Genomic DNA, 13458 nt, shown 5'->3' with positions numbered 1-13458 from the left:
GAAACTTTCCCCTACATGGAGACAACCGTCCAGTACAGGAGGAGAAGGTTTTTCCCTGTCAAAGTGCCTGAGAGCCAAGCCACCTCTAAAGACCGTGGATCCTTGACCCATTTCACCAAAATCTTTTTAGCAGAGATCCTGTGTGGAACTGTGCAAACAGACCGCCTTGAGGGTGGACAGCATCAGGCCCAGCATGCACATGCACGCCCGGAGGGATTACTGTCTGCTGAACAACAGAAGCTCAATTCCCTCCTGCAATGTCTGAAGTTTTTCCGGAGAAAGAAACACTCTGGCTGAGGCCTCCCTCAGACCCAGATAGGCCATTTTTTGTGGACAGAACCAAGCAGATTCCTGAATGTTCAGGATCCCACCGAACTCCCTCAGAGTTTGAAAGCAATCTCCAGTAGTCCATCAGAGCAGTCAGAGACTCCGCTCGCAGAAGATGGTCCAGGTACCCCAGTACCGCAATCCCCTGCTGACTCAAACAATGCCAGCACTGGGGCCAACACTCCTGTGAAGACCCGAGGTGTGAAGGTGAGACCAAAGGTCAGCGCCTCAAACTGATAATGCTCCTCGTCCACAGCAAAACTGAGGAAGCGCTGGCGACCAGCACATATATTAGAATGTGCAGGTAGGCATCCTTGATGTTGAAAGAAGAGAGAAGAATTCCCCCTGATGTAGGGACGCCACTACCATGTGAATGCACTCAATGCGGACCTTCTGTACTCGCACAAAGCAGCTTAGCGCCTTGAGGTCCAGAATTGGACGTACCTTGCCTTCCTTCCAGGGGACTGTAAAAAGGTTTGAGTAAAACACCCTTGAAAATGTTGCGAAGTCAGAACTGGAACAATCACCCCTTGAAATAACAAGTGCAGGTTGGAAGGGAAAAACCTTTCTGGAGGACAAGACCGAACTTGACTGAATAACTTTGTGGACCCACTTGACCTGTACCAGGGAGGTCCATGGATCCGGAAACCAGCTAAGACGTCCCCCCACCCCAGATACGAGTGAGGGCACCCCTTCATGCAAAGGCAGCCTTGCCCGCAGGCAGGGCCGATCCTAGGGTCACAGGCGCCTGGGTGCAGAAATATTTATGGCGCCCCCACATGGGCGTGGTCATCTTACTATCTCCTCCCCTTTACAAATATTTCTATGGCAACGACTCAAACACAGAGATGCTCCCCTAAGAAGTCTTTCCTCACCCCGGGACCCTCCCACTATCTCTTAACAATAAACAAATTAAAGTAAGAGAAGCAGAGTACTCTAATGGGAACTGGAGGGGGGTCTATCTAATGGACACAGAGAGGGTATCTGTAGTTAGAGAGTGTGTTAGACAGAGCCCCCAGGCAGGAGATGGTCAGAGACTGCAGACTTGATACAAGAGATGGTCAGAGACTGCGGATATGATACAAGTGATCAATGCAGCCTCATCAGTGCCCACCAAATGCAGCCTACCAGTGCCCACCAAATGCAGATTACCAGTGCCCACCAAATGCAGCCTACCAGTGCCCACCAAATACAGCTTACCAGTGCCCACCAAACGCAGCCTTATCAGTGCCCACCAAATGCAGCCTACCAGAGCCCACCAAATGCAGCCTACCAGAGCCCACCAAATGCAGCTTACCAGTGCCCACCAAATGCAGCCTACCAATGCCCACCAAATACAGCTTACCAGAGCCCACAAAATGCAGCTTACCAGTGCCCACCAAATGCAGCCTACCAGTGCCCACCAAATACAGCTTACCAGTGCCCACCAAACGCAGCCTTATCAGTGCCCACCAAATGCAGCCTACCAGAGCCCACCAAATGCAGCCTACCAGAGCCCACCAAATGCAGCTTACCAGTGCCCACCAAATGCAGCCTACCAGTGCCCACCAAATACAGCTTACCAGAGCCCACCAAATGCAGATTACCAGTGCCCACCAAATGCAGCCTACCAGTGCCCACCAAATACAGCTTACCAGTGCCCACCAAATGCAGCCTTATCAGTGCCCACCAAATGCAGCCTACCAGAGCCCACCAAATGCAGCTTACCAGTGCCCACCAAATGCAGCCTACCAGTGCCCACCAAATGCAGCTTACCAGAGCCCACCAAATACAGCCTACCAGTGCCCACCAAATGCAGCCTTATCAGTGCCCACCAAATGCAGCCTACCAGAGCCCACCAAATGCAGCCTACCAGAGCCCACCAAATGCAGCTTACCAGTGCCCACCAAATGCAGCTTACCAGTGCCCACCAAATGCAGCCTACCAGTGCCCACCAAATACAGCTTACCAGAGCCCACCAAATGCAGATTACCAGTGCCCACCAAATGCAGCCTACCAGTGCCCACCAAATACAGCTTACCAGTGCCCACCAAATGCAGCCTTATCAGTGCCCACCAAATGCAGCCTACCAGAGCCCACCAAATGCAGCCTACCAGAGCCCACCAAATGCAGCTTACCAGTGCCCACCAAATGCAGCCTACCAGTGCCCACCAAATGCAGCTTACCAGAGCCCACCAAATACAGCCTACCAGTGCCCACCAAATGCAGCCTTATCAGTGCCCACCAAATGCAGCCTACCAGAGCCCACCAAATGCAGCCTACCAGAGCCCACCAAATGCAGCTTACCAGTGCCCACCAAATGCAGCCTACCAGTGCCCACCAAATGCAGCTTACCAGAGCCCACCAAATACAGCTTACCAGTGCCAACCAAATGCAGCCTACCAGTGCCCACCAAATGCAGCTTACCAGAGCACACCAAATACAGCCTACCAGTGCCCACCAAATGCAGTTTTATCAGTGTCCACCAAATGCAGCCTGCCAGAGCCCACCAAATGCAGCCTACCAATTCCCACCAAATGCAGCTTACCAGTGTCCACCAAATGCAGCCTACCAATGCCCACCAAATGCAGCCTACCAGTGCCCACCAAATTCAGCCTTATCAGTGCCCACCAAATGCAGCCTACCAGTGCCCCTCAAATGCAGCCTATCAGTGCCCACGAAATGCAGTTACCAGTGCCCACCAAGTGCAGCCTACCAGTGCCCACCAAATGCAGCTCACTAGTGCTCACTAAATGCCAGTGCCCACCAAATGCAGCTTACCATTGTCCAACAAATGCAGCTTACCACTGACCACCAAATGCAACCTATGGTCAGTATGGCAGTGGACATGCTCAGGAGAGAAGTAGACATAGTCATTAGAGCAGTGGATGTGGTCAGTATGGCAGTGGACATGGTCAGTATGACAGTGGTCGGGGGCCAGAAGTTTTACATTTTTGTTATTTTGTTTTTTTTTTTTATTATTTTTTACCATTTTATTTTACATTTTTATTTTTTATTGTTTTTACAATTTTTTAGGAGCTCCATGTTTGGAGCTTTACTGAGATATCAGGGGGAGAGGGGATGCCGGTAGCGCTGTGGGGGAGCGGAGCATTTTGCAGCTCCGCATTCTCCATTAACATCCTCCCACTAAACTTGCCACACACAGTTACACCTTCTGTATTCGGGTGCCTCAATCTGGGTGAGGGAGCACAGGGGGCACCTTCAGAAGGGGGGCAGTGTGACAGGGGGGGGGGCATGGAGGACAGTATGAGGGGGCAGTGTGATTTGAGGGGGTCAGTGTGTTGGGAGGGGCCAGTGCGGCTGGAGGGTGGTGCAGTGTGAATGGAGAGGAGCAATGTGATGGGAAGGGGGCAGTGGACAGCAGTATGGGGGGGGGCAGTGTGACAGGAGGGAGGTAGTGTGATGGGAGAGGGGCAGTGTGATGGGAGGGGGGGCAGTGGAGGGCAGTATGGGGGGGGGCAGTGTGACAGGAAGGGGCAGTATAGGTGGACAGCATGAAGGAGGGGGGCAGTGGAGGGCAGTATGGGGTGACAGCATGATTAGAGAGGGGCGCAGTGGAGGGATGGATAGGGAGACAGTGTGCAAGGAGGGGGCAGTGGAGGGACGTATAGGGGGACAGTGTGCCAGGAGGGGGCAGTGAAGGGCAGTATAGGGGACAGTGTGCCAGGAGGGGGCAGTGGAGGGACGTATAGGGGGACAGTGTGCCAGGAGGGGGCAGTGGAGGGCACTATAGGGGACAGTGTGCCAGGAGGGGGGCAGTGGAGGGCAGTATAGGGGACAGTGTGCCAGGTGGGGGCAGTATGGAGGGAGCAGCATAATGGGAGGGGGGAAGTATGGGGCCGGGGGGGGGAGCAGAGTGATAGTAGGACACCTGGAACTCGCTAGGCAGTGTATATCCTTACTTAGACTCTGCTGTGGCAGAGATTGTGTTGTCCGTGAGGGGCCTCAGGACAGGGAGAATTTCTCCTACCTTGTCCAGTGGCAGTGCTAGGAAGGAGCAGCCAAGAAGTGGGAGCCGGAGTCGGGGGAGCTGGGAGGCGGTCCCAGGTACGAATCACTGCTTGTCACTTGTTAACATCGTGAATACAGCTGAGCTAGCTAGCACCAGGCTGGATAGGAGGTCCGGTGGGGCGGCATATGGTAGAACTAATCCCGCCCCTGCAGCCACTGAAAGCCCTGCAGGAACCAGGAGGCGATCGGTTCTCCTATATGTCGCCCCTCCTGCCCGCCTATACTCTCTAGTGGCAGCTGTTTCCACAGTGTGAACAAGTGGTAAGCAGTAAGTTATCCGTACCTAGGACCGCCTCGGCGCCTCTCAGCTCCGCCCCCGACTCCGGCTCAGGCACAGATGTACTGCAGTCTGCAGACGAACGTGACAGGAGACCTGCACGGACCCCCCAGTGAGTGGCACCCGCCCCCCGCTGGTATACTGCCGCTACGTAACCGCACAGAAGGAGAGGAGGAGGGAGGGAAGGAAGGGACTCTGCCACCAGAGCTTCGGCGCCCCTCCTCCTCCTCAGTTTGCGGCGCCTGGGTGCGGTGCACCCCGTGCACCCGCCCAGGATCGGCCCTGCCCGCAGGTCTGGAAGAGCCTGCTCGTGGCTTGCCAGACCAGGTCCTCTTGGAACCTCTGGTGGAGGCCCTGACTTTTGATCCCCAATCTTGAGATTGAAGAGGCCGCTTAGGAGCTGAGGAGAATGGCCCACATCTACGACAGGGCTCCTTGCCCTTGGAATCCAGTGGAAGAAGAGTACTCTTCCCCCTGTGAGACCCTTAACAATGTCATCCAAGGAAGCTCCAAACAGGCCACCCCCTACAAGAGGGAGATCAGATATGGCCTTCTTAGAAGTCTAGTCCGCAGACCAGAATTTCAGCCAGACAATAGGTCGAAGGACCACTGCTGATACAGACAGCCCAGAAATCAAAGGAGCCGCATCCAAAGAGGCATTACAGACAAACTGTAGCTCCTGGATCAACCGGTCTGCCAGTTCCGCAAAGACAGGGGGAAGCTATTCTCCCTCCAGGTCCCGGCGTAAAAGCTTAGCCCACTCAGTCAGAGTTTGCGACACCAGGGCAATAGTAATTACCGGCTTATTGCCAAACCAGCCACAGCAAACATATGGCAGGCCAGTTCATCTGCCCTCCTATTAGCTGGACCTGTAAAGGCTGGGGACTCCTCAACCGGGATGAAGGTAACTCAATTTGACCCGGCAACCAGCGAGTCCACTACAGGTGGGACCGTCCACCTTTTACGCAGTAAATTCTCATAAGGATACCACAAGCAAAAAACGCCTAGCAACCACTGCGTTTTGGACAACCCCACTGTTTGTGACAATGTTGTCAAGATAGGCGGAAAGAGGAATACCCTCGCCACTTTGGAGGACCTGTGGGCGCCAAAAGGGACCAGTTCCTCCGATGCGGCATCAGCCACAACCGTGAAGTTTCCCGCACTGACACAAACAGTGCATCCACCAGTGCCTATTTAAGCATGGCTAGAGAAGCAGAGGAGTCATTAACTGACCACTCAGGGTGCATGGACGCAGACCCAGTAGTTTCGCTATATACTAAGCTCACCCCAAAAATATACCAATCAGGGGAGGCCGCCAACTGCGATCCCGCAACCGGGGCACCGGATAAGGGTCCACAAATGGACCACCTATTGGACCCTGCAAAAAACAAGGGGGGTCACCCTCTGATGCCTCCATAGATGGCATAATAGGACTTTAATGGAACCGCGACCCCACAATGTGCTTGTGTGCTTCCGTCAGAATACCGCTTCCTCCAGTCTTGAACATAGATATCAGATATCCTAGCTGCCTCATACAAAACTAGCCAAGAATAGCTTATATAAGATCTGGAACATTTATTGAACAAACTCACACCAAATATATATACCCCACACAGGTCAGGTGAGCCTGATTACATTATCATATGCAGATGAAATTGTATACAGAAACATAATTAATCTGAGCAATTTACCAAGCCATCTGGACAGAAACAATAGGTGAGTTAATTGACAATTAACAATAGGACAGACATGCTTAGCAGAAAACACATAGCACCTCAATACACAGACAATAGCAGGAGACCACCAGTAACAGACTCTTACATTGAAGAACATGGCGCAGAGGCCAAAGTGACCAACTCTTTCAGTGAACATGTTCAGAATCAAACAGACCAGGAATAGTCTTCATATATTTCTTGAGAAATTGTAGATAAATATTACTGTCACATTTGAAGTATTCCAAACCATATTCTCAGTGTCCATTAAGTAGCTATCCATCATTTTCTTGGTCACCCTGTGCCCCATTAGACACAAGGTAACTTACCCATAAGAGGGGCTGGGGGAGCTGGAAATGGGTTTCCAGAGCTCTCAAAGGTAAGTTGGGTTCCATGGGCCCCACAACTAAAGTCACTCCCATCACAAGGACATAGCCCCCTTAAAAGGGGGCCGCCCGCCATGACGTGGATGTGCAGGCAGGGTTCCCTCGCTAAAACAAGACAAGTGCCCCAAACAATAATGACGGCATGACTGTCATTAAATATGAAGTGCCTGTCAGGATGCCAGGAAACCAGACCACACAGGGATGCAGGTAAAATAAAGCAGTTTATTGGAGCAAACAACAATAAACGCACAGCAAGAGTGAGGAAGTAAAAGCAGGAAAAAGCCGGGGTCAAGTCCAGAAGCATGTAGTCATCCAAGCCAAGGTCGAGTCCAGAAGCGGGTAGTCTGCCGATGCCGAATCGTCTGCCGATGATGGGTCGTCTGCCGATGCCAGGTCGGGAGCCAGTATAGTCATCAGTCATGCAAGGTCATACATGGAGGAACACGGAGAACAGAAGACTGCTAGCAGAGATGCACCATGGAGCACAAACACAAGTGCAAGGACTGCAACCCATTAGGTGATAGATATAGTCAGGTGTGCAGCATCATCACTGTGCGACGCCCAGGCAGCAGGCCAGTGATGATGCAATCAGAGTCTATAAGAGGCAGCAGTCTGCACAGTGGCGTACCAATGGGGGGGGCGGTCCGCCCCGGGTGCCACACATTAGGGGGGTGTCAGGGAGCACCAGGGTGACATCCGGGGCCGGCCGCCGGACTGCCTCCGCCGCTCGCTGACACAGGAGCGCAGAGGAGGAGAAACTGTACAAAGCAGAAAATGGGAGAGAGACTCACTTCGCTCACGAGCCTTGCATACACAGCGGGAAATGCCGGAGTTAACTGTGCTAGATAATGAGAAGGCGATTGGTTGCTAGGACTGCCTAGCAACCAATCACCGGCTCATTAACTAGCACAGTTAACTTCGGAATTTCCTAATTTCCTGCCGACTGCTGTGTATGCAGGGCTCGTGAGTCTCTCTCCCATTCTCTGCTTTGTACAGTTCCTCCCTCTCTGCTCTCCTCCTAATAAGGTAGGAGGGGGAGGGGCAATTGTATTGTAAAGTCGTTCTATTGGGGGGGAGGGGGTCTGCATTGTAGAGGGGTTTTATTGGCGGGGGGTCTGCATTGTAAAGGGGTTTTATTGGAGGGGTGGGGGGTTGTCTGCATTGTAAAGGGGTTCTATTGGGGGGGGGGGGGTGTCTGCATTGTAAAAGGGTTCTATTGGGGGTGGGGGGGTGTCTGCATTGTAAAGGGGTTTTATTGGGGGGGGGTCTGGATTGTAAAGGGGTTTTATTGGAGAGGGGGAGTTGTCTGCATTGTAAAGGGGTTCTATCGGGGGGCTAGTATTGTAAAGTGGTTCTATGGGGGGGTCTGCATTTAAGAGGGGTTCTATGGGGGGGGGGGTTGTATTGTAAAGGGTTCTATTGGGGAGGGGTTGTATTGTAAAGGGGTACTATTGGGGGGGTTTGTATTGTAAAGGGGTTCTATTGGGGGGTCTGCATTGTAAAAGGGTTCTATTGGGGGGTTTATATTGTAGAGGGATTCTATTGGCGGGGGTTTGTATTGTAAAGGGGTTCTTTTGGGGGGCTGTATAATGTAAAGGGTTCTATTGGGGGGGGGGGGCGAGGGCTATGTCAAGTAAAGGGTTCTATTGGGGGGGTGCGGAAACTGTGTAATGTAAAGGGTTCTATGGGGGGGTGGGGGCTGTGTAATGTAAGGGGTTCTTTTGGGGGGCAGGGGCTGTGTAATGTGAAGGGTTCCATGGGGGTGGGGGCTGTGTAATTTAAGGGGTTCTATTGGGGGACGGGGGCTGTATAATGTAAAAGTTTCTATGGGGGGCGGGGGCTGTGTAACATAAAGGTTTCCATGAGGGGGGTGTGGGCTGTGTAATGTAAAGGGTTCAAATGGGGGGGGCTCTGTAATGTAAAGGGGTCCAGGGGTACAGGGGCTGTGTAATGTAAAGGGGTCCAGGGGCTGTGTAATGTAAAGGGGGTCTTCCTACATTTTACTCGCAGTTATTACTGCAGTCCTATAGATTTTTTCTGCATTTTCTTGCATGCTGCATCTTTGGCACGCTTTCAGAAAACAGGAAAATATTTTTTTTGGGGGGAGTGACACCATGGTTTACTGCACCAGGTGACACCAACCCTAGTGACACCACTGGCAGTAGCACACAGTAAGTGTGCCACTGCCAGTTACATGTATTTCTGTCTGGCACCTCAGGTCAATCGGCGCCGTTTTTGCAGAGGAGGAGGGGCCTGGTCACCGGGTCAATGTGCGGTTCGGCGCCTGCACGCCGGGGGGGTTGCCAGATATAGGATCCGCCCTGGGTGCCAAATGCTCTAGGTACGCCCCTGAGTCTGCACATGTCCAAGATGGCTGCCAGCAGAAGGGCAAGCTCCCCCACAGCACCAACCGGTCCAAGGGAGGTGCCAAGCTGACCACATGGCCCACGAAAGACCCACAGTGACTGAAATTTTAGAGGGGCTGGGGGAAGAGAGGAGAACCTCGGGGTCCAAACATCCCAGGGAGGGGCCCACGTCCACCCAAAACCCTCCAGGGGTAGTGGGGGGACAGCTACTTACCACACCAGGAACAGGGTGAGCACCGCTCCAGACAGGGCACTGCTCCATCATAATGTGGATGCTGTTGGCCAGAAGGAAACGCTGCGACTCAGGCCGATGCCAGTTCGTATGCCTCCTCGCGGGACGTTTAACTCACAGACCAGCCACCCTCTAGTTGGGCTATGTCGCGCCCGACCTAGCACGAAGCTGCAGTCTGCACACGCTCGCTGGCCGGACTTGATTGTAGTTCTCACAGGAACAAAATAATAAAAGAAGAAGAAAATTTTATTTAAAATAAAAAAATTGCCAGGACCAGAGATCCCAACAAGGAACTAGGTCTTTACTCCTGACTAGGCAGAAAAAAGGGCCTATAGCTGGGAGTGGGTGTATACCCCCTGGGACTGCCCAAAGGTGTAGTCAAGCTTTTTCCTGCCTAGTGTCCTACTCCTGTAGGGGGCAGTATAACCCAATGGTTAAGAAGAATTAGGAGCTCTGTCCGTCAATGAACGAAAGGGAAATAAATACGTTTATGTATAATATGGTTACTGCGCTATCATGGATTCACCCAGTCACCCTGATGCTGCACCACGCGAACTGGTACTATAAAACAGTTATATATGCCAATATATTTAATTGGAACAATTGGAATAGGAAAACAGTACACCTTATTTTTGTATATTTATTTTGAGTTGGATATCACACATCAGCACTTTTACATATTGTAACACCCAGAAGCGCACTGCAACCCCCTTAAATGAAAGGGAAATAAATGTTTTGCCCTTGGGGGAACAGAAACAAGAACACACTAACTTTTGGGAAACAGAAGCACTCTTCCCATGTTTCTTAATTAGTCCTGGCACTTACCTTTCTAATGGTTGGACTGAGGCTGGGAAACACACTCCTGTCACACTCAAACACAGTTTATAGTATACCATCTAACAAGTGGCCACAAGTGGTTCTGAAGCCAGCTTCAGTTGCTTCCTCTGTGCATAGCCCTGTCTACTTAAGGGACAGCTGCAATGCTGGAGCTTAGGTTATCTATACACAAAAACCCACTTCCCCAACCTGATAGACATTGATCTCCAGCTATTTTCCTAGTAACTCCCCCCTTCCCACTACACAAATCACACACACACACACACACACACACACACACACACACACACACGTCACTATCCCACAGCCGACAGACATCGCTCGTTGGTCATTTTCCACCTCCCTCCTAGCTTTACACACATCACTCACTGGAAACTTCCCCTCGCCTCCAGCCTGACATTTTCAAAACCTCAGTTGACAAATATTATTTACTAGCCACTTCCCAACTCCCCAGTGCAGACCACTTCGTAACTCCAGCTGACAAAAATAATTCTGTGGTCATTTTCCACCTCCCAACCTCCCCTTACCTAACATTACTCCCTGGATGCCCCACAAACACACCTGTTTAAAGACATCCCTCCCCAAACTGAAACCCCCCCCCCCCCACCAACAGAACCTCTTGCTAAGGTGCCTCACTCCCTCATTCCCCCTTGACACAGATCTCCTTATCTCCCCAGCCACTCCACACACCGCCTCCTGCTGTTAGACACCCCTCCTGGATGGCCTCAAAGATTATAGATATTCCTTCCTGTTTGTTTTACCACCCCTTCCAATGGACAGACTTCCCTGCTGACAGTCAACAGTAAAATCTTGAGCTGGCTACAAAATAACTTCATACCCTCTGCACTCTTTCCCTGCCCCCTTCATACCTTTTATGCTCCTCCCCTGACCACTACTCTATATCATACTCTCTGCACACCTCTCCTGCACATACTGCCCACCTTCCTACTCTTTTAACACTCCTTAACCACTTAAGCCCCGGAAGATTTTCCCCCCTTCCTGACTAGAGCCTATTTTCCGATTCGGCACTGCGTGACTTTAATGGACAATTGCGCGGTCATGCGACGCTGTACCTAAACTAATTTGACGTCCTTTTTTTCCCACAAACAGAGCTTTCTTTTGGTGGTATTTGATCACCTGTGCCATTTTTTGATCATGCGCTGTAAACAAAAAAAAAGCGTCAAATTTGCAAAAACAACAATATTTTTCACATTTTTTATATGAAATTCCCCAAAAAAAATGTAAAAATCAAAATTTTAGGCCAATTTGTTTTATGTTACATATTTTTGGTAAAAAAAAATGGCAAAAAGCGTATTTTGATTGGTTTGCGCAAAAGTTATTGCGTTTACTAACTAAGGGAAAGATTTTTGTCATTTTTGTTGTTTTTTTTTTTTAATGCGTAATGGTGGCAATCTGCGATTTTTTTGCGGGACTGCGACATTGCGGCGGACAGATCGGACCCTTGACTGACATTTTTGACACTTTTGGGGTTACCAGTGACATTACTACAGTAATCAGTGCTATACATATGCACTGTTACTGTAAAATGACACTGACAGTGAAGAGGTTAACTTTTCTGAGAGGGAGGGGTTGTGTGTGTCCCTAGGGGCGTGATTCTAACTGTGATTGGCTGTGGCTTGAGGTGTAGAAACAGTGATCAACGGTCCTACATAGTAGAACCGTATGATCACTATTCTTACACAGGGGAGAATGACAGGCGGCTTGTTTACATCAGCCGCCTGCCTTTCTCCCGCTCTAACGGACGATCGCGAGTGCCCGGCGGATGTCGGGTCCGCCGGGCACACGCGCAGGGGGGGGGGGGTCCGTGACCGAGCGGGAGCGCGCCTCCGACGGTGCGCGCTCGCTCCCCAAAGCCTCACAGGTTAGTGACGTACCCATACGTCACTTTGCCTGTAAGGGGCTGACCGCTGCAGTATATGTACTTGCGGCGGTCGGCAAGTGGTTAAATTTACCTACTGCTTCCCATCATACCCTCCACACACCACTCCTGTTCATACTGCTCATTGTCATACTCTCCACATTCGTCACTTTTACATACTTCCTGCTCTCATACCCTCTTATCTCCGTCTCTCCCAAAAGGAGGGGATTTACTAAAACTGGAGAGCGCAAAATCTGGTGCAGCAATGCATAGAAACCAATCAGCTTCCTGGTTTTATAAGCTGATTAGCTACCATGCACAGCTGCACCAGATTTTGCACTATCCAGTTTTAGTAAATCAACTAAATAGTGTCCACCATCATATGCTCCACATTATTTCTCTCCACATACTGCCCACTGTCATACCCTCCCTACTACTTTACTGCTCATACTGCCTGCCGCAATACCCTCCACTCCCTATGCATCAACTAAAACATTTCTTTGACATTATTTCTAATATCTCCAAACCTCCAAATATCTCCCTGTTTTAGAACAAAAACACTTTCATTAGTTTTATAATAAAATCCACACTGCCTGTCAAATGAGTGAAAATAAGGAGATTTTAATAACTGTAGAAAATGTTTAAAAATATTGTAAAGGATATGGTACCTACTTAAGAAGTTCAGTCCTTCGAACCAAGATGTTTATTCCAGCTTGCGACTCAGCTTTTTTCTTCTTCAGATAATACTGCATGAGAGGGCTGTGTCCGTTTAGGTTAAAAGCCATACAGGTAAATTCTGGTTCACAAAATGTTGGATGAGACTACAAGATGAAGACATTGAATTAATAAAATATAACATTCTTGTAAATCCTTCATATAGTTTACCCTCACACACAAAGTCAATTTGTTGCATGATATTAGGTCTTGGAAGAACTTGCACTGTCTGTAAATCTAATAGGTTTGGCATTGCTCCCCAAGTGTCACATTGAGCTAGTAATTAGGACTTGAAAAATATGCCTCCTATCAGGAAACAGCAACATGTGTATTATATTAATTTAAATGATATAAAAATTATTGTCCTTGAAAAATTAAATGGTAAAACCAACCTTTTGTTTAGAATTCTTCCTAGGCTTCATACTGTAACTGGTAGTTACCGGTATCTGCTCTTTGGAAGGATACAGGTCGACAAAAGAGGAATCTATAGGACATATAAATGAAGATATATATGTGTGTGTTAGAGCATTGTATTGTGTGAAAATATATTATTGTTTTTGCTCCTGTGATCTGAAAAAGAAAGTGGAAAAATGTTTCAGGGGAACAAACAGTAGGAAGTGTGCAGCCTAAAGCCCAGTACACACGCAGCGATTGTTGGCCGACTGATCGGCCGTCTTTTGTCCAGTGTCGTTGTGTCGGTTGAAATGTGCTCTAGAC

At 50.0% G+C, this 13458-nt stretch overlaps 1 protein-coding gene across 1 annotated transcript in view; it reads right to left on the bottom strand.

Moving 5' to 3' along the window:
- FAM227A (family with sequence similarity 227 member A) overlaps positions 1 to 13458 on the bottom strand; it is a gene marked incomplete at its 5' end in the record, with an annotated part of 166614 nt that overhangs the window by 40659 nt on the left and 112497 nt on the right. Inside the window, 2 exons of the mRNA XM_082264955.1 lie at positions 12700 to 12848; positions 13134 to 13225. Of these exons, the coding sequence (XP_082121081.1) occupies positions 12700 to 12848; positions 13134 to 13225 (241 nt within the window). The remainder of the gene's footprint in view (positions 1 to 12699; positions 12849 to 13133; positions 13226 to 13458) is intronic.

This window comes from Pelophylax lessonae (assembly GCF_965119305.1).
Source record: "Pelophylax lessonae genome assembly, chromosome: 8".
In the NCBI taxonomy this organism is placed as follows: domain Eukaryota; kingdom Metazoa; phylum Chordata; class Amphibia; order Anura; family Ranidae; genus Pelophylax; species Pelophylax lessonae.
This window is presented reverse-complemented; position numbering and strand designations above follow the sequence as displayed.